At 56.6% G+C, this 19,187-nt stretch overlaps 2 protein-coding genes across 2 annotated transcripts; one reads left to right on the top strand and one right to left on the bottom strand.

The window, feature by feature from the left end:
* Nucleotides 1-611: 611 nt before the first annotated feature.
* On the bottom strand, nt 612-5,670 carry KLHDC8B (kelch domain containing 8B). Its single transcript, XM_010969192.3, has 6 exons — nt 5,313-5,670; nt 3,883-4,392; nt 2,686-2,850; nt 2,122-2,346; nt 1,923-2,024; nt 612-1,478 (listed from the first exon to the last, which is right to left on the bottom strand). Exons 2-6 carry the CDS (start codon nt 4,256-4,258, stop codon nt 1,282-1,284), a joined length of 1,065 nt encoding a protein of 354 aa, XP_010967494.1. The 5' UTR covers nt 4,259-4,392; nt 5,313-5,670; the 3' UTR covers nt 612-1,281.
* A 1,798-nt stretch (nt 5,671-7,468) lies between these two features.
* Nucleotides 7,469-11,191, top strand: CCDC71 (coiled-coil domain containing 71). Its single transcript, XM_010969193.3, has 2 exons — nt 7,469-7,583; nt 9,535-11,191. Exon 2 carries the CDS (start codon nt 9,587-9,589, stop codon nt 11,048-11,050), a length of 1,464 nt encoding a protein of 487 aa, XP_010967495.2. The 5' UTR covers nt 7,469-7,583; nt 9,535-9,586; the 3' UTR covers nt 11,051-11,191.
* Nucleotides 11,192-19,187: the final 7,996 nt, after the last annotated feature.

The following is a 19,187-nucleotide window of genomic DNA, read 5'->3' on the forward strand; positions in this document are numbered from 1 at the left end:
GATACTTTGGCCACAGTGGGTGGGTTCCAGGACCACTCTTGCTGCAAACCCAGCTGTGAACCCCTTGCAATCAAGTGTGGTGGCAGAGAAAGCAGAGTCAATGGCCCCTACTAGTGGGCAGCAAAGACCAGAGGAGAAGGCAAGGGCTGGCAGTTTTGCATTCTCTGGGAGGCCACTGCCTCTAGGGGTCTAGTGAGTGGCCACACAGTCCTGCCTAAGAGACAGCTTCCCCACAGCTGGGACAGAGGGAGCAGCCCCTGCTGGACTTCCACTGAACCACCTCTCCCTATGGAGATGAACAGAGGCTTTGAGGAAATGCTGTGCAACATGGCTCTGGAGGTCATCCTGATCGTGTGGCATTTTGTTATAGTTTTCTGAGCTCTGGTCTTCCTGTGAGTGTGCTCTAACACCCAGGGCAGTGGGGGATGGTGGTCATCCTATGTCACCAAGAGAGAAACTGAGGCTTAGGTGGGGCTGAGACACCAGAACACTCTGAGGGGAGAGGCCAGGTCCTAAAGGCTCCTCTAGACCCTCATCCTTGGGAGAGTTAAGGTGCCCAAAGGAGGGCCAGGGGTGCAGGGTCAACACAGGAGTCCACACCAAGGGCTATATACCAGATTTTAGCAGCAGTTTTACTTCCACATCTGAACTCCCTAGGTCCTCACAACAGCCCTGTGAGGTAGGTAGGGCAGGAAGGTTTCAGAGATCCTCATTTATAGATGAGGATGCTGAGGCACAGAGAGGTGAAATGACTCGCCCAAAGTCACACAGCCAGCCGTGTAAAGAGCCCAAAGCCAACATTCTTCTGGCCCTCTGGAGGTTCCTACATCCACCCCTCCACCCCTCTGTGTTCCCACCCTCTCTGAACTCTCCTGGATCCACAGGGGCCTTCAAGGCCGGCTGACAGGATTTTTCAGGAACAGCCATTGGGGTGGGCCTGATCAACTCAACTCCAGGTAGGCACTGACCCTGTGGTACATGAGACCAGCTCTCCCTTCCCCTACTTCCCAGTTGGACAGAGGGCCTAGTAGGTTCCAGAACAAGGGTGGAGCTGGGCATGGTCCATGAATGAATGGGGGGGTAAATGTGGGTATAAGCGTATGTATGTCCTGCGCTAAAGATGAGAAGGCCACCCCTAAATCCCTGAGGCAGTGACTCAAGTGCCCCGCCCTGTGCCTCCCTCATCCCACATAGCCACAGTTAGCTTCCTCGGCAGCAAAAGGAACCACAGGCATCTGCTTTGGCACTGAGCTGCTCCAGGGGACAGGTCCCATCAGGCATTCAGACTCCATCACGCAGACACAATGCCTCCACAGCTTGACTGGGACCCTGGGCCACACCCCCGATGGCAAACAGCCGGGGCCCAGCCTGCAGACTAGAACAGGAGCAGCGGGCCGTAGGCATGGCAGGCAGTGCCTCCCAGCGCCGCCGTGTTAGGCTGAAGCCCTCCACAGAGCCTAGAGGGCACGGCTGGTTTCCTGCAGGAAGGAGACAGAAGTTGTAAAGGGCACAGGCTGCAGGGCCTACAGCTCTTTTGCTCCCTGAACCAAGAGCATGACCCAGCATGCATCGCCCCAGGATGGGCTATCTGTGGCCTGTTATTCATTGCCCCCACTCATCTCTTGTTCATTTATTCATTCACATTTCTATTTCTCCAGTATTCAGTGGTCATTTGTCCTGTTCCTGTTTCCTAGGACCCTGCTGGTACAGAACCCAGTTAGGCACTGAGGGACGCCCTAAGAGCTGAGTCAGGTAGACCATCTGCTGCCTGCTTCACAGATTGGGAAAGGGAATTTCACAAAGCCCTGACCCCTGGAGTGCCTATAGAAGGGCAGGAGGTGGTGCCCATGTGGGGCAGGGAGGAGAGGCTCTCCTTCCTGTCTTGGGATCCCTCTCACATACCTAGTCCAACAGAGACTCACCTAGGCCCCCAATGGCCACGATATGGTCCCCAAGGGAGCCAACCACAAAGTCGGCCCTCTTATCCCTCATGCGCAGGCTTCGGGGCAGCTTGGTCCAGGACCCTACAGGACAGGGAAGGTCAGATCAACCCCCTGACACACACACTGTACCCTTCCATCCCCAAAAGTGGAAAGATTGCCCAGACCAGCCACTGCTTACCATGCTCCAGGTCAAACATCTCCACAGTGTTGACAAAGTGTGGGCGGGAGTAGAAATTGTGAGGCCCAGGCTGCTGCAGGCCACCCAGGCTAAAGACGCTGCCTTCGGCCATGGCGCAGCCAGCAAAGGCCCGGCGGCTAGGCAGGCTTGGGTGTCGGGTCCAGGTACGGGCCTCCAGATCAAAGGCCTCAAAAGCAGTCACTGGGAGCTTGCCCTGGCGGCCCCCTGCCAATGGAATTTGGGGACCTAGGAAGCAGCCCAGGGGCCCTGGCAGGCTCTTCCTATACCAGGTTGCTGAGCCTTTACCACTGCCAACCCCAGCCACCCATACCCAGCTGTGTGCACACCAGAGCATGGATCACCCACCCCAAAGGTCCTCAGGTAGTGGGGTTTGGCTTTCCAGCCCCAGCAGACCACCAGAGGTCAGAGCCTCAGAGCAACCCTGGCTCAACCCAACAAAGCTTCTCTTGTTCCACCATCCCAAACCAAGCTTAATCCCAACCACTCCACAGGGATAGGTGCTTCTGGACTTCATTTCCTTTCCCAAATCCCCCAGGTCCTTACCCAGGACATAGATCTTGTTCCCATGCAGAAACGTGGAGGCCCCATAGCAGGGTGTTGGCATCGAGGGCAGTGAAAGCCAGCAGTCCCGTCTGGGTTCATACACCCGAACCTGGGCCTGGGGAGCCGTATCAGGGCCCATTCCCCCCAGAGCATACACCATACCATCTGCATAGAAAAGAGTAATTCACACTCTATCCAAGCCTGGCTAGGACACCCCACCCTGACAATTGCCCTGATCAGGTGGGGGGTGGTTTGGGACACAAGTTTATAGTACTCTTCTCCAGCAGCAGAAACCCTCCTGGGAGGCTGGGAGAGCTAGGATTCCCACTCTGGCCAGGGCCCCTCCAAGTGAAGAGCAGGAGGCAGCAGATCTAATTATAATCCGTCTCCGTCTCCCTGGAGACGCTATGGCAACCAAGTCTGGCATTCAAGCAGGGCCCGGTGGTCAGACCTGGAGACCACAAGGTGGGGACTCTCATGGGGGAAGGAGGGTGGAGAATGGTTTAAGCCAGGAGTAAGGGCCATATGGATATCTGTTCAGCATGGAGCTGAGACTGGGGAGGGGGCTCTGAGGGTCAGCTGCAGGGTTGGGAGAGGGGCTTGGGCCTGTGGGATGGGGGTACTGTCCACAGGCCTTCTGCCCTGGAGTCCTGTCAGCACCTCTGTGCCCTGCCCTTTCACTAGAGTAGGTTCTTGCTCTGTTATGCCCTCAGAGTCAGCTGGGGGCCTTAGGGAGATGGGCTTCCATGGCAACTGTCCCAGGCCAGCTTGGCCTTTGTCCATCTCAGGCTCACTGATTTGTGTGTGTGGTACGAGGAATCTAAGCATTTGCCAGGCTCTGAGCCAGGGCCCTGTTCCCCTCCCCCTCTCCCAGACTATTTATAACTGTGGGAGTCATCGGGCCACCCCTCCTCGACTCTTGGAGAGGAGGAATAGGGGAGGGAGGTGGTTGGGGCCTCCCATCATGCTGGGGACTAGCCTGGGCTCTGCCTCCCACCTCACAGCTGGAAAAGGCAGTTAAGGCTGCTGCCAGCCCAGCTCAAAGCTAGGTAGGGAAGAGTACAGGGGGAAAGCCATGTCCAGGGCACCTAGGTAAAATTTACAGCACTTGCTGAATCTTGGAAGGTAAGGGACCAAATCAGGAAAGAATGGAGAGTGTTGGGGCACCTGAAGGACCTTCCTGGGGAGGTCACTCACCTCTCTCCACAGTTGCAACCCCCATGGCTGCCTGAGGGAGGGTGGCCCGGCGCTCCCAGCGGCCCTCGTCAGCCAGAAAGGCCTCCACAGCAGCTACTGGGCTCTGGCCTTCATCCACACCGCCCACCACTAGCACCTGCTTGCCCAGTACCACAGCAGCTGCACCAGCCCGGGCAGTGGGCAGGGGCGCCAGTGCCAGCCATGTATGCGAGACCATGTCCAGTGTCTCGGCAGTGTTCAGGGGCAGTCCAGCCCGGCCACAGCCCCCCAACACTAGCAGATGCCCATCCTGGTATGCCACTGTGCTATATACCCGGCAGGTGGGCATGGGGGGGAACACCTGCCAAGCAAAGGCTCGGCCACCTCCAGTAGCCATGGTGTTCACCTCCAGTGGCAGGCCATGCTATCTGCTCAGGCTGCAGGCCTCACTGAGAGGCATGATGGGACCTCATCTTGACTCTACCAGGGCTACAAGGGGACGTCTGGCCAGTCCAGGGGCTTTGCCTTCACCTAAAGGAGAGAGGGAAAGCAAAGGGTCAGCCACTGACCAGCCCCTCAGGATACAGATGAGCAGCCTGTAGCTGAGGGCAGAGCTGGCCCAAAATCGCTGGTGGGAAAAGCAGGTGGAGGACCCACCCCCCTCCCTAGCACACTGCTATGGAGGCCCTCCTAGAGTGGGAAGGAGGGCAGTCTTCCAGTCACCCAGGCAACTTCACCCCTTCCTATGGGCCATGAGGAGTTCTCCTCCCATTCCCTGCCCTCACTGCTCCCAGGTCGAATCTAGGTCTAGGTGGGAGGTAAGGTGACTAGGATAGGACTTTTCACCCTAGACCTCTTTCTTTCCCCTCAACAGTCCTCATGCTGGTGCCCTGCATAAGTGGAGTTTTACTGTACCTTCCGCTTTACTGGCTTCCAGTGTGCTCTGGGCAGCCATCAGGGTCTCTCACCTGCTGCCATGGATCAGACTCCAGGGTATCCTTACAACCCCTTTGGGAGCCATTCCATAGAGTTCGTCCATTCCCACCAGCGAAAGGCCAAGATTAGGGTGTTTGGGACTGAGAAGGGAGGGGCTGGAGGCCTGAGTCCCACATTTCCCCTCAAGGTCTACCCTCCCAGGTTTGCCATGCCAGGTCGCCAGAGGCCAACCTTGGTGTCCGAAAGTGGGGAAGGGGATGGTTTGGGGATCCCATGAACACTGGACTCTACGTTCTCAGAGTCCAGGGCGTTTCCAGCAGGGGTGGGCAGCTGACTTCTGGGTTCCCTAACAGCAGATCCCCAAGTTTCCCAGTTTCTTGGGGCCCCTGGCGCGAGGGCCTCCGGAGGCCCCAAACTTCCAGCTCGTGGAGGGGGGGCGGGTCCCGGTGAGCGCGCTTGGGGCTCTACACCCCGCGCCCCAAACTTCCCCTGAGCGCGGCTCCCGCGGGACTCACCGGCCCGGGCTCCGGCGCCACCGGTGCGCGGGGTCTGCCGTTCAGGCTTGGCTGGTGCCGGCTCTGGCTGGGGCTGAGGCCGGGCTCCGGCGGGGCTCCGGCGGGGCTCCGGCTCGGCTCCGGCGCGGGGCGGGGCTGGACGGGGTCCGCCCCTCGTCCCCCCTCTCGCCTCAGGAAAACCTCCCCCCGGCTTTAACCCTGCACCTGCCGTGGACAGAGCAGGGCGCGCCGACCTGTGGTCACACGCAAAAGGATGAACTGACAGACCAACACGTGGACACTGGGCCTGCCCAGGATTTGGGGTCAGACCTCAAGTTGGGGAAGAAAGGAGGCAGCGGTGGGCTGCACAACACGCGTACGGTGGGAGGCGTTCCGAATGGGACTCAGCCTGGGAAGCACCGGCGAGGGGGCGGGCCAGCAGAACCTGGGGGCTTGAGGGGCGGGCGCCTGCCCACTGCTGCTGCGCTCAGGAGCCCAAGGACACTCTTCGCAGCGGCGCCCCCTGGAGGCCACTTGGGGTGTGGCCTGGGCCTGTGATAGGGGCTGTGGCTGGGTCGCCCTTCCCCAGGCACAGAATAGGCCTTGTGGTGTACACTGAGGCTAGCAGGGAGGGAGAAACAAACAGTGCCAGCCTCACTACTTGACAGGCCTCTCCACAAGCTTGGGTGGGAAGGTATCTCTGAGCAGAGGGTGAAGAGTCAGAGGCCAAGGGACCTCCCAGGCAGGTCATTCTGGTCTTACTCTGTAGGGCCTGAGGCCTGGGCTACTCTGGTGCCCAGGACACTTTGTGACTGTCCAACTTAAAGGTTCTGGGCCTGCCTCTAGCCAACTCTGAAGTCAGGGGAGAGCAAGTTGGTATGACAGAGGCTGACACCTCAGACCCAGACTCTGGCCCGGCCTATCTTCTTAGCATTCAGAGTATTGGCTAAGTCTGTGGATTGGGGATCCATTTATAAAAGTCAGTGGTCACCTATGAAAAGAGGGCCTCCTGGTTGTCTATGTTTGCTACAATCTTGTCCCTCTTTCATTGACAGTGTCTGCCTCACTTTCCCCAGAAGCACACCTGGAGACTGAGATACAAGTGCATATAGTTAATGTGAGATGAGGACAGGAAGCACCAGCAGACGAATGGCAAGGAGACAGGGAAAGCAGTCAATAAAGGGTGTGTCATCAAGCAAGTTCCCACTGTGGGCAACTGGGACCAAATCCTTCTGAAGACTCTGGGAACCAGTGTAGAACTTGGGCATCACATTTTTGTTCCCCTCAGAGCAAGGGTTACTAAGCTACTCATTCTCAAATCTTTATCAGTCCTGGGTTGAGAGGAAAGGTGCCTTTGGTCATAGCAATAGAGACCAATCTGACCCTTCAGACTCCTAGGGTTTATTTTTACTGGTGTCCTCTCATCTGGTGCTGCTTGGGCGGTGGGCCCTATAAGCACCACCCTCTGCTGGCTCCAGGGTACAAGCGGAAAGATTGAGATCCCACTCTTTTAGGCCAAAGGTCAAGGATCTGGAGAAGAGTTAAGACTTGAGGGAGGGCTTCCTATCATTGAGGGAGCTGAGGCTGGACCAGGATCCTCCCATCATACCTGTGGGCATGTTTGTAAGCAAGTACACTCAGGCCCACACAGATATAGTGGGACTCTCAGATTGGACATGCCCAGCTTTGGGCTTACGTGCAATACATGTGTGCACACCAGCCTTTCAAGCCACATGCAGTAGGCTGCATTCTCAGAAAGGGGGGGGGGGTCTGCTGTCCTCAGAGATACACCTGCTGCAAAATAAAGGAACTCCAGTGGGACACTCTCAGGCAGGGGGTACTCCTCTTTCACCTTCTGGTCAGGTACCTGGGACAGAGGCAGGCCTTGTCAGTGGCTGCAAGCGGACTTGCGAATGAAAGATGGCTTGGACCTTGCCAGCAATCCCTCGCAGATGTCGCTGCACCACCAGGTCCCTGAGAGAGGGTGTCCGGCTCAGGCACAGTCCTGCCTCGGGCAGCGTCTGAAAGCGCCTCTGTCCCTCACACTCCTGCACAGGCCCGCAAGAGTTTGGAGCGGTCCCCGCAGCCACCTCCTCCAGGAAGTCTTCCCTGGTTCCTACTTGTCCAGCCCCCAGACTTTGGGGGAAACGGGGTCTTGAGGGGTCAAGGGTCACTAGGGCGGGCCAGATCCCGGAAGCGGAAGCGCAGCGCACTTCCGGTGCGCAGCGGGCGGCCATGTTGGAGCAGCGGAGGCGGCGCAGAGGCGCGTCCTGTGTCCCCGCGGCGGCGCCGGTAGGTTCGGGCCATGGGCCTAGCCACGCCGTGGAGGGGCCGTCCGCGAGGCGGCCGGGCGGATGGGCCGGGCGGCCGGTTCCTTCGGAACCCACGCCCTCCGCCGGCCCGGCCGAGACTCCCAACCCCCACCCCGTACCCAACGACCCCACCCTGGGGCTGCGCGACCCAGTCGGGCTCCCACCGCCCACCCCGTGCATTTTGCTCCCTCCAGGACCCCCGCTCCTACCCGCATCTCGGGCCCCAGGAACGCCGACTCCTAGCCCGAGGGCCCTGATCTGTCCCCACCCCAGTTCGGCTCGGATGGGTCCTCTCCCTTACTGCATCTTTCATCAGTCTCCCCTGTCGGCCCCGGGGGCACGTGTGAAGGGAACTCAGGGGTCGGGCTGCAGTATCTGTTTTCCGGAACCTCTTGAAAAGCCCGGAAGACCCCTCCCAAGGGCCCAGACCGACTTGGGCAGAAGAGCCCCCAGTTAACTGTTCCGGAAAGTAACAGGCTCCTCATTCCACAGATCAAAGCCCTGGGAACTACCCGCCCTGGGGGAAAAAAAGTACTAAAGTCAAGTGCAAGGGCTGTACTTGGAGAGTGGCCTCTGGAGAGGAGAAGAGCCCGAGACAGCTGAGGATCTAAGAATGTTTCCAAACAAAGAGCTCCAGGGCACTTCCTCCAGGGAAAACTTCCTCTGCTCCATTAGGGCAGAGGAAGTAGCTGCACAGACGCACCTCTTGGCCCCAGGGACTTGCTTGATCCCAGCTGATCTTTTAATGCTTTGGTGCAGCTGCGGAGCTGCCTCTGGGGCCCCTCATTGCTGGGCTGGGCTGGAAATTAGTCATGATTGACTGCCTACAGCTTCTTTAGAGAAGCCTGGGGCAACTTGGGTCTTCCCAGACAGCTTCAAATGGCTGTACCGAGGTCTGCAGCCCTCTAAGCCCTAGGTAGGACAATTCAAATGTCCAGTGTCTACTTTATTAACCATGTTACTTAGAGTCATTAGCTCCCACTGTCAGACCTTGGGCTCATGGTCTGGCTGCTTGGCCCCAGGCTGCTTGATTGCCTAGAGATATGTTTCTAGTACCTGCTACTCATCATCTTTTTAGTTTCTGTTGAAAGAAAGTCTGGCTCTTTCCCTGGGGTTGGTCTCCATGACTCTGGTACTAGGAGTTGGACCTCCCAGTGGTCTGTCTGGGAACTCTGAAAGCAGAACTTCTGCTTGGGAGGAAGATTGGCCCCTGGGCACCTGAACAGCAGCAACTGGAGGAGCAGAGATGATCATGGACCTTGGGTGTAAGTCTGGGCCCTTTGGCCAGCATCCAGGGAGCATTCAAAGCTTATATTGCCCTACTTTCACCTGCTTTTCCAGCTGGACCTCCCAGCCCTGACCACAGATTTTAGTCACACTCAAGTTTGCCTTACTCTTTCTCACTTCAGAGCCAATGCATTGGCTGTTCCCCTTTTTGCTCTGTTTCCGTCTGGTCCTTTCCTGTTCATCACTCGTGTCCCACCTGGGTGTTCTTATCCCAGGAATCCTTCCCTGACCCATTGGCAAGCTGAGCTGGGTGCCAGTGTATACTCCCAAGAACCTTGAGGGTATCTTTATCTTGCATCTTGTGCAGGTCTCCTGAAGGACAGAGATATTTGCCTGTGTTCACAGTGTTGAGAATAATACTAGAGAGTTGGCCAAGCCCAAATCATTCCAGGGGCTGGACAACAGGTTGGATGGCTCTGATGAGCTTATGAGCACATATCCTGAAAAAACTGCCTCTGACTGTCCTCCACCCTCCACCATGGTAGATGAGGAGACCAGGGTTTTTCCCCAAGGAGTGACTCACTCTCACCAGGCCTCTCTGTGTCATTAGGTGTTGTGAAAAATGCTGGCCCTGATTGACTTACCTACCTGTCCTGTCCCCTGTCTTGGTGCCATTCTTATTGACTCTTCCTCTTGCCTTGGAGGTGCCAAGAACTTATTTGCGGATACCCAAGCAGATCTGCAGTGCCTAATGCCATGAGCGTGGTGGTGCAGCATGTGGAGGAGAAAGCTGTGCACTCCTGGTCGCGGATCTCCACAGCAGGGAAGAAGGCGCTGGAGGAGGCGCTGCTTGTCTTTAACCCCATGAGCCAGGATCTCAGTGCCACAGAGGCTCAGCTTGTGGCCTTCCTGCAAGGCCTGCGAGATGATGGCTTCCAACCTACCATCCTGCGCAGTGGTGATGTCTATGGCTATAGTTCATGCACAGCTAGTCCTCCAAGCCAGACAAAGCTGCAGGCTCGTGCCCCTACTGCAGCTGCCACATCACCTCCAGCCAGTGCTCCCCAAACTGCCATGCAACTGCCTGCAGGCCAGGCCACACTGCTCCCCATGCCACTGTCTGGCAGGCTGGCCAAAGCGTCCACACCAGCCCTTGCCAAACATGCTACTGCCAACCTGCTACTGAGCTCCCTGAAACAGTCAAGTGCCAGCCGTGCCCGGGGTGCGGCAGTGGGCTTTCCCACCCACCTCTATCCAGGTGTCTACCCTGCCATGCGGCTCTCCGTTGTCCTTGAGGCCCTGGTTCCACTCAAGACTCCCGTGCCCTGCTTGAGTGCCAAGCACAAGGCACAGTCACTGCAGCTCTCACTTGCAGACTCTCCCCTGAAGCTGAAGAAAGGTCCAGGGAAGAGGCTGGGGAATTCCCAGCCCAAAGCTCCCAGAAAAGCCACAAACAAGGGCCCCAAGTGTCTGACTCAAAGAGGCCCCAGGGCTGGACCCAGACAAGGCACTGGGCCCCAAAGCAAGACCTACAAAGCCACCGCGTCCCTCAGTGGCCAGCAAATGAAAGGTGGCTCTGCCCTGGGCATCAAAACGGCCCAGGCCAAAGCTGCCCGTGCCCAGTCCAAGGTGGCTCGAACACAGGCCAAAGCTGCCAAGGCCCAGGAAAAGGCCAAGGCAGCACGGATCAAGGCCAAGGCCAAAGCCAAGGCAGCACGGATCAAGGCCAAGGCCAAAGCCAAGGCAGCACGGATCAAAGCCAAAGCCAAGGCAGTGCGGGCCAAGGCCAAAGCCAAGGCAGTGCGGGCCAGGGCCAAAGCCAAGGCAGTGCGGGCCAGGGCCAAAGCCAAGGCAGTGCGGGCCAGGGCCAAGGTGGCTCGGACCCAGCCCAGGGGCAGAGGCAGGCCAAAAGGATCTGTTCAGGCCAGGACTGCAAGGAGGGGCCGGAAGAGCTGCCCTGAGTCTGTGGGGCAGAAGAGGAAAAGGGCTGAGGAGGCAAAGGATCTTCCTCCCCGAAAGAGAACACGGCTTGGGCCCCGATCCCCTAAGGTGTGGCGAGGACCTGGAACAGCAAAGCTACTGAAACTCCAGGCCATCAAGGTAGACAGGCATTCTTCAGATGATGAGGTGCGTCAGCAGGCTCAACGGATCCTCTGTGTGAACCTTTCCCCTGTAATACGGCTCCAACCATTGCTGCCATACTCAGCATCCTTCATATAGCTTGTTTGTGGAAACTGAGCCCAACTATCTGTGTGGCCAGTGGCACAGTGTGCAATGCCCATGGATTCCACAACTCCAAGGACTCCAGGTGCCTCTCCAGGACCCTTTCAGAGACTGGAGGATGTGGGGTGGGGTGGGCGGGTGGGAGGGGTGGTCTCATGGCGCAATGCACTGTGACTTGTTAGTCTTCAAGTTGTATGTCCACTGTTCCATCTATCACGTTTTATACCTTTCCACTTCCAGTCTCCCTGCCCACCCTCCATGGTCTTTTTTGCGCGTGGCTGCCAGTAGGCCGGCTTGAGAGCATATGGGAAAATGTCCCCAGGAACAGGGATGCCAGAGCCTGTCTTGGTAGCCCAGGCAGTTCATTGATGTGAGTGAAATGGCAACTTTCTGGCCCCTGAGGGCAGGGGCAGAGCCGCTCTGAGGTGGGACACCTCCCCTTGGGGCTGCCCTGGTTTTTTATCCAGATGGGTCCCATGGAGGAGGCTAGTAGGTGGCTCTGTGGGGAATCTTGCAGGCAGCAGGTTTTTGGGCCAGTGAAGGGGCGGTGTAGACTGCTTGGCCTTGTCTCCCAGCCTGCTCTGGCTGAAACCTTGGGGCTTTGCCTGGGCTTGTCAGGGACAGACTAAATTGGCTTAAGTACCCCTGCTCATTCTCCCTTCTTCTCCTTCCAAGAGAGGGACTAGCCTTGACTTACCCAGTTGATGGCAAGGGGTTGTGAGTTGAGTCAGGGCAGGGTGGCTCTGGGTTGTAGGGGCGGAGTCCTTTCACTGACTAGTTTTCTTGGATGGGTGGGGTAATGTGGTAGCTGAGCTTGGAGAGTGTCCACTGCCTCTCAGTGCTTTCTGCCTGGGTTCCAAGTGCTCTGTATTCCCAGGTCCAGCCTCAGCATGCTTTCCAACAGGGGCCTCTGTTTCAGACATTATCGGTTCTTCTTGGTTTGGAGAGGGGGCAGGGCCCTGAGCCCAGAACAAAACCAGATCCCTGCCCATCTGCCAGTCCTTTGCTGGCTGCCCAGCATGAAAGGCAGTGGCTGGGGCTGGCGGGGAGGGGGACACATTCCCCAGAGGCTCCTGGAGACGAACAGCCTTTCAGGGCTAGGGATAGAAGCCTCATTTGAATGAGAATCAGATCTTTTCTGTCTCTGTGGGTTAGTCTGAACCCTGGCCCCACTAGCACCAGCTGCCTTGGATAACGGATCTCTAGAGAAGTTCTGTGTGCTTCCTGGTGCCCCCCTCCCCACCTTTCTTCTGCATCTGGTGGCTGTTATTAATATCCTTCCCCTGGGCACGGTCACCCTTCGTTGCCGAGGCTCTGGAGACCCCCTTGCTCCTAGCTACACCATTGCCCAACAATCATGCACACTCCTTGCCTCTGGCAGCCCTACTTTCATCTACCATGTGAATATGGGGAGGAACCTGAGGGCCGCATCAGATCCTCAAGGGCAGTCCAGCTGCGGGCCCACTCTACATCCTCTCTCTCAGGCCTGATTCCAGCTCCCACCACTCAGGACCCCCAGCCGGGCTAAGTGCCCTTCTTTCAGCTCTGCTCTGCTATCACCAGTGGGTAAGAGGTTGTCTCTTTCCCTGAGAGCCATCAGTAGTGGGAGAAGAAATTACCAGGCCTCCTGGGACGGGGTGAGGTGGGGGATACCCCTAGGATCTCTACTCAGACCCTGCCCCTCCCAGTCCAGGCTTCCAGAACAGTTGCTGAGGAGGTGCCAGACACACTTCCTCCTCCTGGCTGCTTCAGTGGCAGCTGCTTCCCACCTACCGGCAACCTGATTATTGGCCATGGCCAGAGGCTTCGAACTTCATCCACCTGTGGGCTCCATGGCTTTGAACCCTACTGCGTTGTCAGTCACCGACAGGTGAGGAGAAGGGTATGGGCTCTGCAGATGGTATCTGGGTTTTCCTGGGCAGGTGACCCAGAAAGCCATGGCATTGAAAATGTGGTCTCCCAGAGTGGTCCTGGTGGCAGAAAGACCTGGTGGCAAGAAGAGAGTGGTGAGGGTGCTTGTGTGCCCATGTGTGCAGGTCTGAGATCTGGGGTCAGGGCCTGGTCACTGACCAACCCTTGTGATTAACAGGTGTTGAGAATGTCACCATCCAGCTGGACCTATAGGGTGCCTTTTACTTTACCCACCTCATCATGACTTTAAAGGTGACCCAATGCCCCAGCCTAAAGACTTATTCTCTCCCTCCTGACTTCATGGCTACCAGTGATGGTTGTCCCTGGTGACCCAAGGACCTCCCCTCTGGTCCCCAGACATTCCGCCCAGCAGCTCTGCTCCTTGAACGCTCAGTGGACCATGCCACTCCTGGCATGTGTACCGCTACTTTGCCCACAACTGCTCAGGCCTCTTTCCTGGGATCCCTCCAGTCCCTGGCCACAGAGTTGGTGACCTCGTCTGTGACCAGCATTACTCAGATATCGAGCTTTCCACTGAAGGAGAGGTCAGGCCCAGAGGAAGAGGAGTTGGGCCCTGGATTGAAGCCACAAGCTCAGGCTTGCTGCTTCTTCAAAGGTAATTTTTGCAGTTCTGGATCTGGCCATTCTGGTGGAGAACCCAAACAGCCCCAAGATTCAGGGTAATTATCCACAGGCAGTCCTGTACTTGTGTGTCAGGAAAACCAGATCTCACTGAGGGGAGGTAGGGTCCTGAATGGGTATGTGCACCAGTTGGGCAGGGTGGCAGGCAAGCCAGCTCAGTCCCCCAAGCATTTTTCCCCAGCTCTGCCCCATCATGGTCGTCTATTGTGGTCCCTGTTATGGCTCTCCATTTCTGTCCCTTTACTGTTCCCCATACCTGTGCCCAGTGCATACAGAGTGGCATGGATAGCAGTTTCTCTCTCTGTCCCTTAGCCCTGTTGTTGAATTCCTTTGTGAGGCCCCATTGTGTTGTCTGTCATTTCTCTCCATTCCAGCCTAATCTCTGTCCCCCGGCTCTGCTCCTATCACTGTACCTCATAACTCTCCCCTTTGTGAGCCACTGTCACCATCTCCTATTACTGCCCCATCACAGTACCCTGTCATTGCCTTCCTCCCTCCTTGATTCATTACCCTGGCCATGATTTCATCAAGGATTCAGTTGCCCAATCCCTGAGGCTACCTCCAGGTGGCGCCAGGGCATCTCCGGGTGTGACCTGTTGTAAAGCAGAAGTCATGTTAAAAGGACAGGAGAGGCAGGACAACCCAGCATGGCAGCCCAGAGCCAGGCCAAGAGAGTACCGGAGCAGGAGGACAAACCCTGAACTAGCTTTTTCTCTACACTCTCCACCCACTTTGACTTCAGTTGTTACCAGCTACTCATCCTGAACTTCCACTCTAGGGCCTAGAGCAGCTGTTTCCTGTTCCCCTAGTCAGGAGAAAGGGGAGCTCTGTTAAAAGAGGGATCCAGGAGGTGGCCTTGGCTTGGTAGTTGACGTAAGCTGTGTAGAGAAAGAGGAGCATGGACCCATCTCTCTCCATATGTGCATTTAACAAGTGCCCATTGAGCCCCACTGTGTGCCAGGTATCTTCTGAGCAGTGCTCAGTGAGGAGCAGACAGACAAGGTATCGGTCTTGGAGCTGACATAAAAATGAGAAAGGCAGTTGATAAATAAGCAAACAAACATACCTTATGTGGTTTGGCTGGATAATAAGCTGACTTCTAATTTGAATGATGAGCTGGGGAATGGAATCCTTTTCTACATTGAGGAAGAGGTTTCAGATATCTAGAGGTGCTAGAAAGGGATGTCTGGGAAGTGGTGAGATGTGCACGTCTCAGCTCAGGAGCGATATCAGGTCTGGAGCAGTGCACAAGTGGAATTATCACCATTAGGCTGTTCATCCTAGAATGGTATGCTCAGGGGAGCATGGGTGCTGGAGGAGGTGGCTGCAATGATGTAGAGAGGAGTGATGCACCCCAAATTCCTCCCCTCCATCCCAGACATAGAGGGATAACCACCAATGCACCTGAGGTCTCTTGATCTGTGTCTCCAGAGCTCCTGCATGTGACTAACCTCCTGTGAACTTCAAATTGCACACACTGGGTGACAGGCCCCTGGGGGGCCTCAAGGGACAACCCTTCTACTCCTATGCCCTCTATGAGCTTGTGGCCCAAGGCAGCTGCCTGTGCCACGGCCATGCCTCAGTGCAGGCCCGCACCTGGGGCCCCAACCAACGTGGAAGACATGGTGAGAACCCTGGGAAGGGCATCCTGTGGCTGGTGGGGTGGGCAAGCTGGGGCACTGGGGCAGATTCGTCTTGCCCTCCTCCCTCCCAGGTGCATGGCCTTTGTGTCTGCCGCCACCACACAGCTGGGCCCCACTGTGAGCGCTGCCAAGACCTGCACCAGGACCACCCAAGGCAGGCAGCAGAGCCTGAGCACCCCAACACCTGCTGGGGTAGGTGCCATGCCCTACTCTGCCTGGCCATACTTGCCATGGTCAGCCCACTCCATATCAACCTTCCTTGTTTGCCCCAGAATGTGAGTGCCATGGGCATGCCCGCAGTTGTCACTTTGACATGGCCCTGTATCTTGCATCTGGCAATGTGAGTGGAGGTGTGTGTGATGCATGTCAGCACAACACAGCTGGGTGCCACTGTGAGCTCTGTCAGCCCTTCTTCCACCGAGATCCCGGGGAGGATCCCTGCTCCCTTCACTCCTGCAAACGTGAGCCCTCCAACTCCCAGTTCCAGTCCTGACCCTGATCCTTCAGCTTCATGGTGAACTCTGACCTGACTCTGTTCTCACTTCTGACCCCTGATCCAGCCTATTACTGTGACCATATGGGTGCTCTGGAAGGGGGTTTGTGTGATACCCACACAGATGAAACCCAGGGCCTCCTTTCTGGGCAGTGTCGTTGCAAAGTTCATATCAGCGCTGTGACTCCTGCCAGCCTGGTCACTATCGCCTGGGCCCCACCCAGTCAGGGGGCTGCCAGCATGAGTGACCCTCCGAGTGGACCCCTACTCCCATGTCCTCCTCGGTTCTCCCCCCTGATTATTGCCCTAGTAACATGGGCACCCACCTACCCCTGCAGCAGTCCCATTAGCATCCTGATAGCCCTGTGCCTTAGTCTGCAGGTACGATCCCTGGGGGCCAAGTCCCTGGCGTGTATGCCTGTGATCCCCGCAGTGGTGCCTGTCGTTGCACACGGTTTATCTCTGGATGGGACTGCAGCCATTGTCTGGTGAGGCTTGACCCACCTTCTGATCTTTGGTTTTGGGTGCTGAGCTTCTAAAAGCTGTCAAGCACAAGACTATAATCTGGGTGACTATAGACTGAGCCTTGCAGGTGGGTTGGTGTCACTTACCGACCTGGTCACCAGACTCGGCACCACCTTGGCTAGCTGTTTGAAGGAACACTGAGTGCATCTCCTTCTTGCCTTTCCTTGAATATTACAAATCTTTTACTTAACTTTTATTTTGACCCTGGCTGTATCCTTATCGTCTTTCCTCTTACGTCTTCTCCGCAAAGCCATGCAGGAGTACACCAGGGTCTCCTCTCCCCCTCTCAGCCAGAGGCAGAAGAGCATTCAAGCCCTGCACTCACCCTCCTTCTTCCTGCAACAAGCAGTCCCAGCATACAAGACCTCCCAACCCCTGACCCTTCTCTCCTTGCTCAGATCTTCCTTTACTTCCTCCATCCACCTGCTCTCTCTTGTAGCCCGAGTTCTGGGATCTGAGCACTGACTCTCTAGGCTGTCGGCCCCTTGACTGTGACTTTGGGGGTGCCTACAGCAACAGGTATAAGGCAGGGCCTGGGGGTTTGGATCAAGTGGAAAGAATGGGGAGTTGACTCTGTCCCCTCCCTATCCCCACACTGGTCCAGGTGTTCCGTAGGGGAGGGCCTCTGCCTGTGCCGCCCCCACTTCCATGGCTGCCGCTGCCATGAACTCCAATCTGGGTATTTCTGTGCTGCCCTGGACCAAGCCACTGCTGAAGCCGAGCTGGGTCAGGGCCTCCAGCCTGATGACCCCCGGCTACCTGTGAGTGTCTAGGAAGGGCAGAGGCAGGGAGGGGTAGGAGGAAGTCAAGGCTCACACCTTGGGGCTCAGGAGAGGGAGTGAGTGTCCAGAGAGTGCTAGTTGGAGGAAGAGGCTGGACAGGGTTAGGAAAGTGAGGAAGTCCAGGTGGAGCAGCGTCAGCATGGTCAGAAGTTTGATGTCTTGGACAGAGCTGATATTCCCAGGACAGTGTGTGAGAAGACAGGGCTAGAGTTTTGGAGGTACTGACACACAACTTGCCCCCAGGGAGGCCCCTGGAATGCTCCCCACTGTACACAAGCCCCAGGGACCTCCCCTACTTGGCTCTGGCCCTGACTTCGGAGACAGCATGACCCTCGATGTGTCCTCCACCCTGCCAGGCGAGCCCATTACAGCCACCATCTACCCAAGGTGAGAAGTATGAGGAACGGGTTGGGTCACAGGTCACTAGCTCTTAGTAGGGACGAGGCCTAAGAACTGGGAATATGAGTCCCTGGGGGTCTTAGAGGAATGGGAACCTAAATCCTGAGGGTCCTAGGTCCTGGAGTAGATGGTCTGGGCCTGGGAATCTGTGTCTCACATCCAGGCCCTAAAGGAGCCCTGCCTCTGCATCAGGGAACTGGCTGTGCATTGTGGCCTGGCTTGGACTTTGCATGTGTGGGTGATGCTGCTGGCCTCTCTCTGCTGGCACCCGCAGCACCTCGGGTCCTAGAATATAACATTGTCCTGTGCTATGAGACCCTGGTCAGTGGCGTGGGTGCCAGGCAGGTGGAAGGGTGGTGCTGGGTGGTATGTGGGGGCAGCTCTATGACTGCTGACCCCTAACCCTAGGCACCTGGAAACTGGCAGGCATTAGTCAGTGTCCGTGCCCAATCCCAGCCTAGCAGTACCCGCTGCGCCCATCTGCTGCCCTCAGAACAGCTGTTCCAGGCGACCTTGACCCATGCATACAGGTAGGCAGGACCCTGTGGCCCCCAATACAAGACTCTATTATGTTACCAATACATTTGAAATAATACCCAAATGAAGTGGAAACCCTGCAGTATGATAAATCATGTCACAGAATAATCAAAATATGGACCTAATTTAAAACAGAGGGATTTAAGAACTTGTTTTTTTTCCACTGATCGTATGGACCCCATATCTGCACAATGGAAATGGGGCATTCTTAGGACTACACGATAGTGGCCTTCTTACCCACCCTTACTCCTCTGCCCTCTCCCTGCAGAGCTGTGGTTCTATCCAGACCTTTCTGCTTTGAACCCAGAACCCACTACTCTGTGACCCTGTGGCTGTGGCAGACCAAAGGGGTGCAGAGGCCTGAGGGGGGCACCATCCTTCTGGATTCAGTAAGATCTTAGGGGCTCCACCCCATATCTGGGGGAGACACAAATTATAGCAGGACATTATTGGATGCAGTGGGCCCGGGGGACGGGGTGGTGGAGGCCTAGAATTGCACCAAGAGGACTGAGACAGGTGGAGAGTGTAGGGAAGGGGATCCTGGCAGGAAGAGCACATGGCAAGGATAGAAGGTGAGGTACCAGACTTCACAGGGCCTTGTGGGCCAGGAGAGGGCTTATCCTTGGTCAGTGCAGAGCCATGGAAGAAATATGAGCAGGGAAGAGACATGGGGAGAATGGATTGTTAGGGGAAGGCTGCTGCAGTGATTGAGTGAGAGGTGGCATTGCCTGGACTAGATTGGAGCCATTGAAGAGGAAGGAGAAACAGACTCAAAAGAGAAACAGAAAAGGAGCGAGAAGAGGCTATGAAGGCCAACGTAAGGAAGTTACAGCAGTATAGGTGTTAGTGCGTGGGGCAGGGGTCACTTCCCCTGCCGACACCCTCAACCTACCAGATTGTGCTCCTGCCACGGGTGAAAGAGTTGCCTGGGCTGAGATCCGTGGACCCTGGGGCCACAGGGAGCTCCACAAGGCGGGCTGCATGGAGGCAGTGAGGATGGGCCCCTCTAGCACCAGGCCTGAGGCCTGTGCCCACCTTGCTTGCAGCATCTAGGCCCTGCTCCATGGGGGCGACCTCGGTGAGTGTGTGGCCCTGGCTTGAGGGATCTGAAGCATAGGGATTGCAGGAGGCACCATGAGGTTCATCTCATCTTGCCTTTTCCTGGCAGCATGTGAGTGCCATCCCCAGGGTTCACTGAGCAC

This window comes from Camelus bactrianus, chromosome 17, assembly GCF_048773025.1.
Source record: "Camelus bactrianus isolate YW-2024 breed Bactrian camel chromosome 17, ASM4877302v1, whole genome shotgun sequence".
In the NCBI taxonomy this organism is placed as follows: Eukaryota; Metazoa; Chordata; class Mammalia; order Artiodactyla; family Camelidae; genus Camelus; species Camelus bactrianus.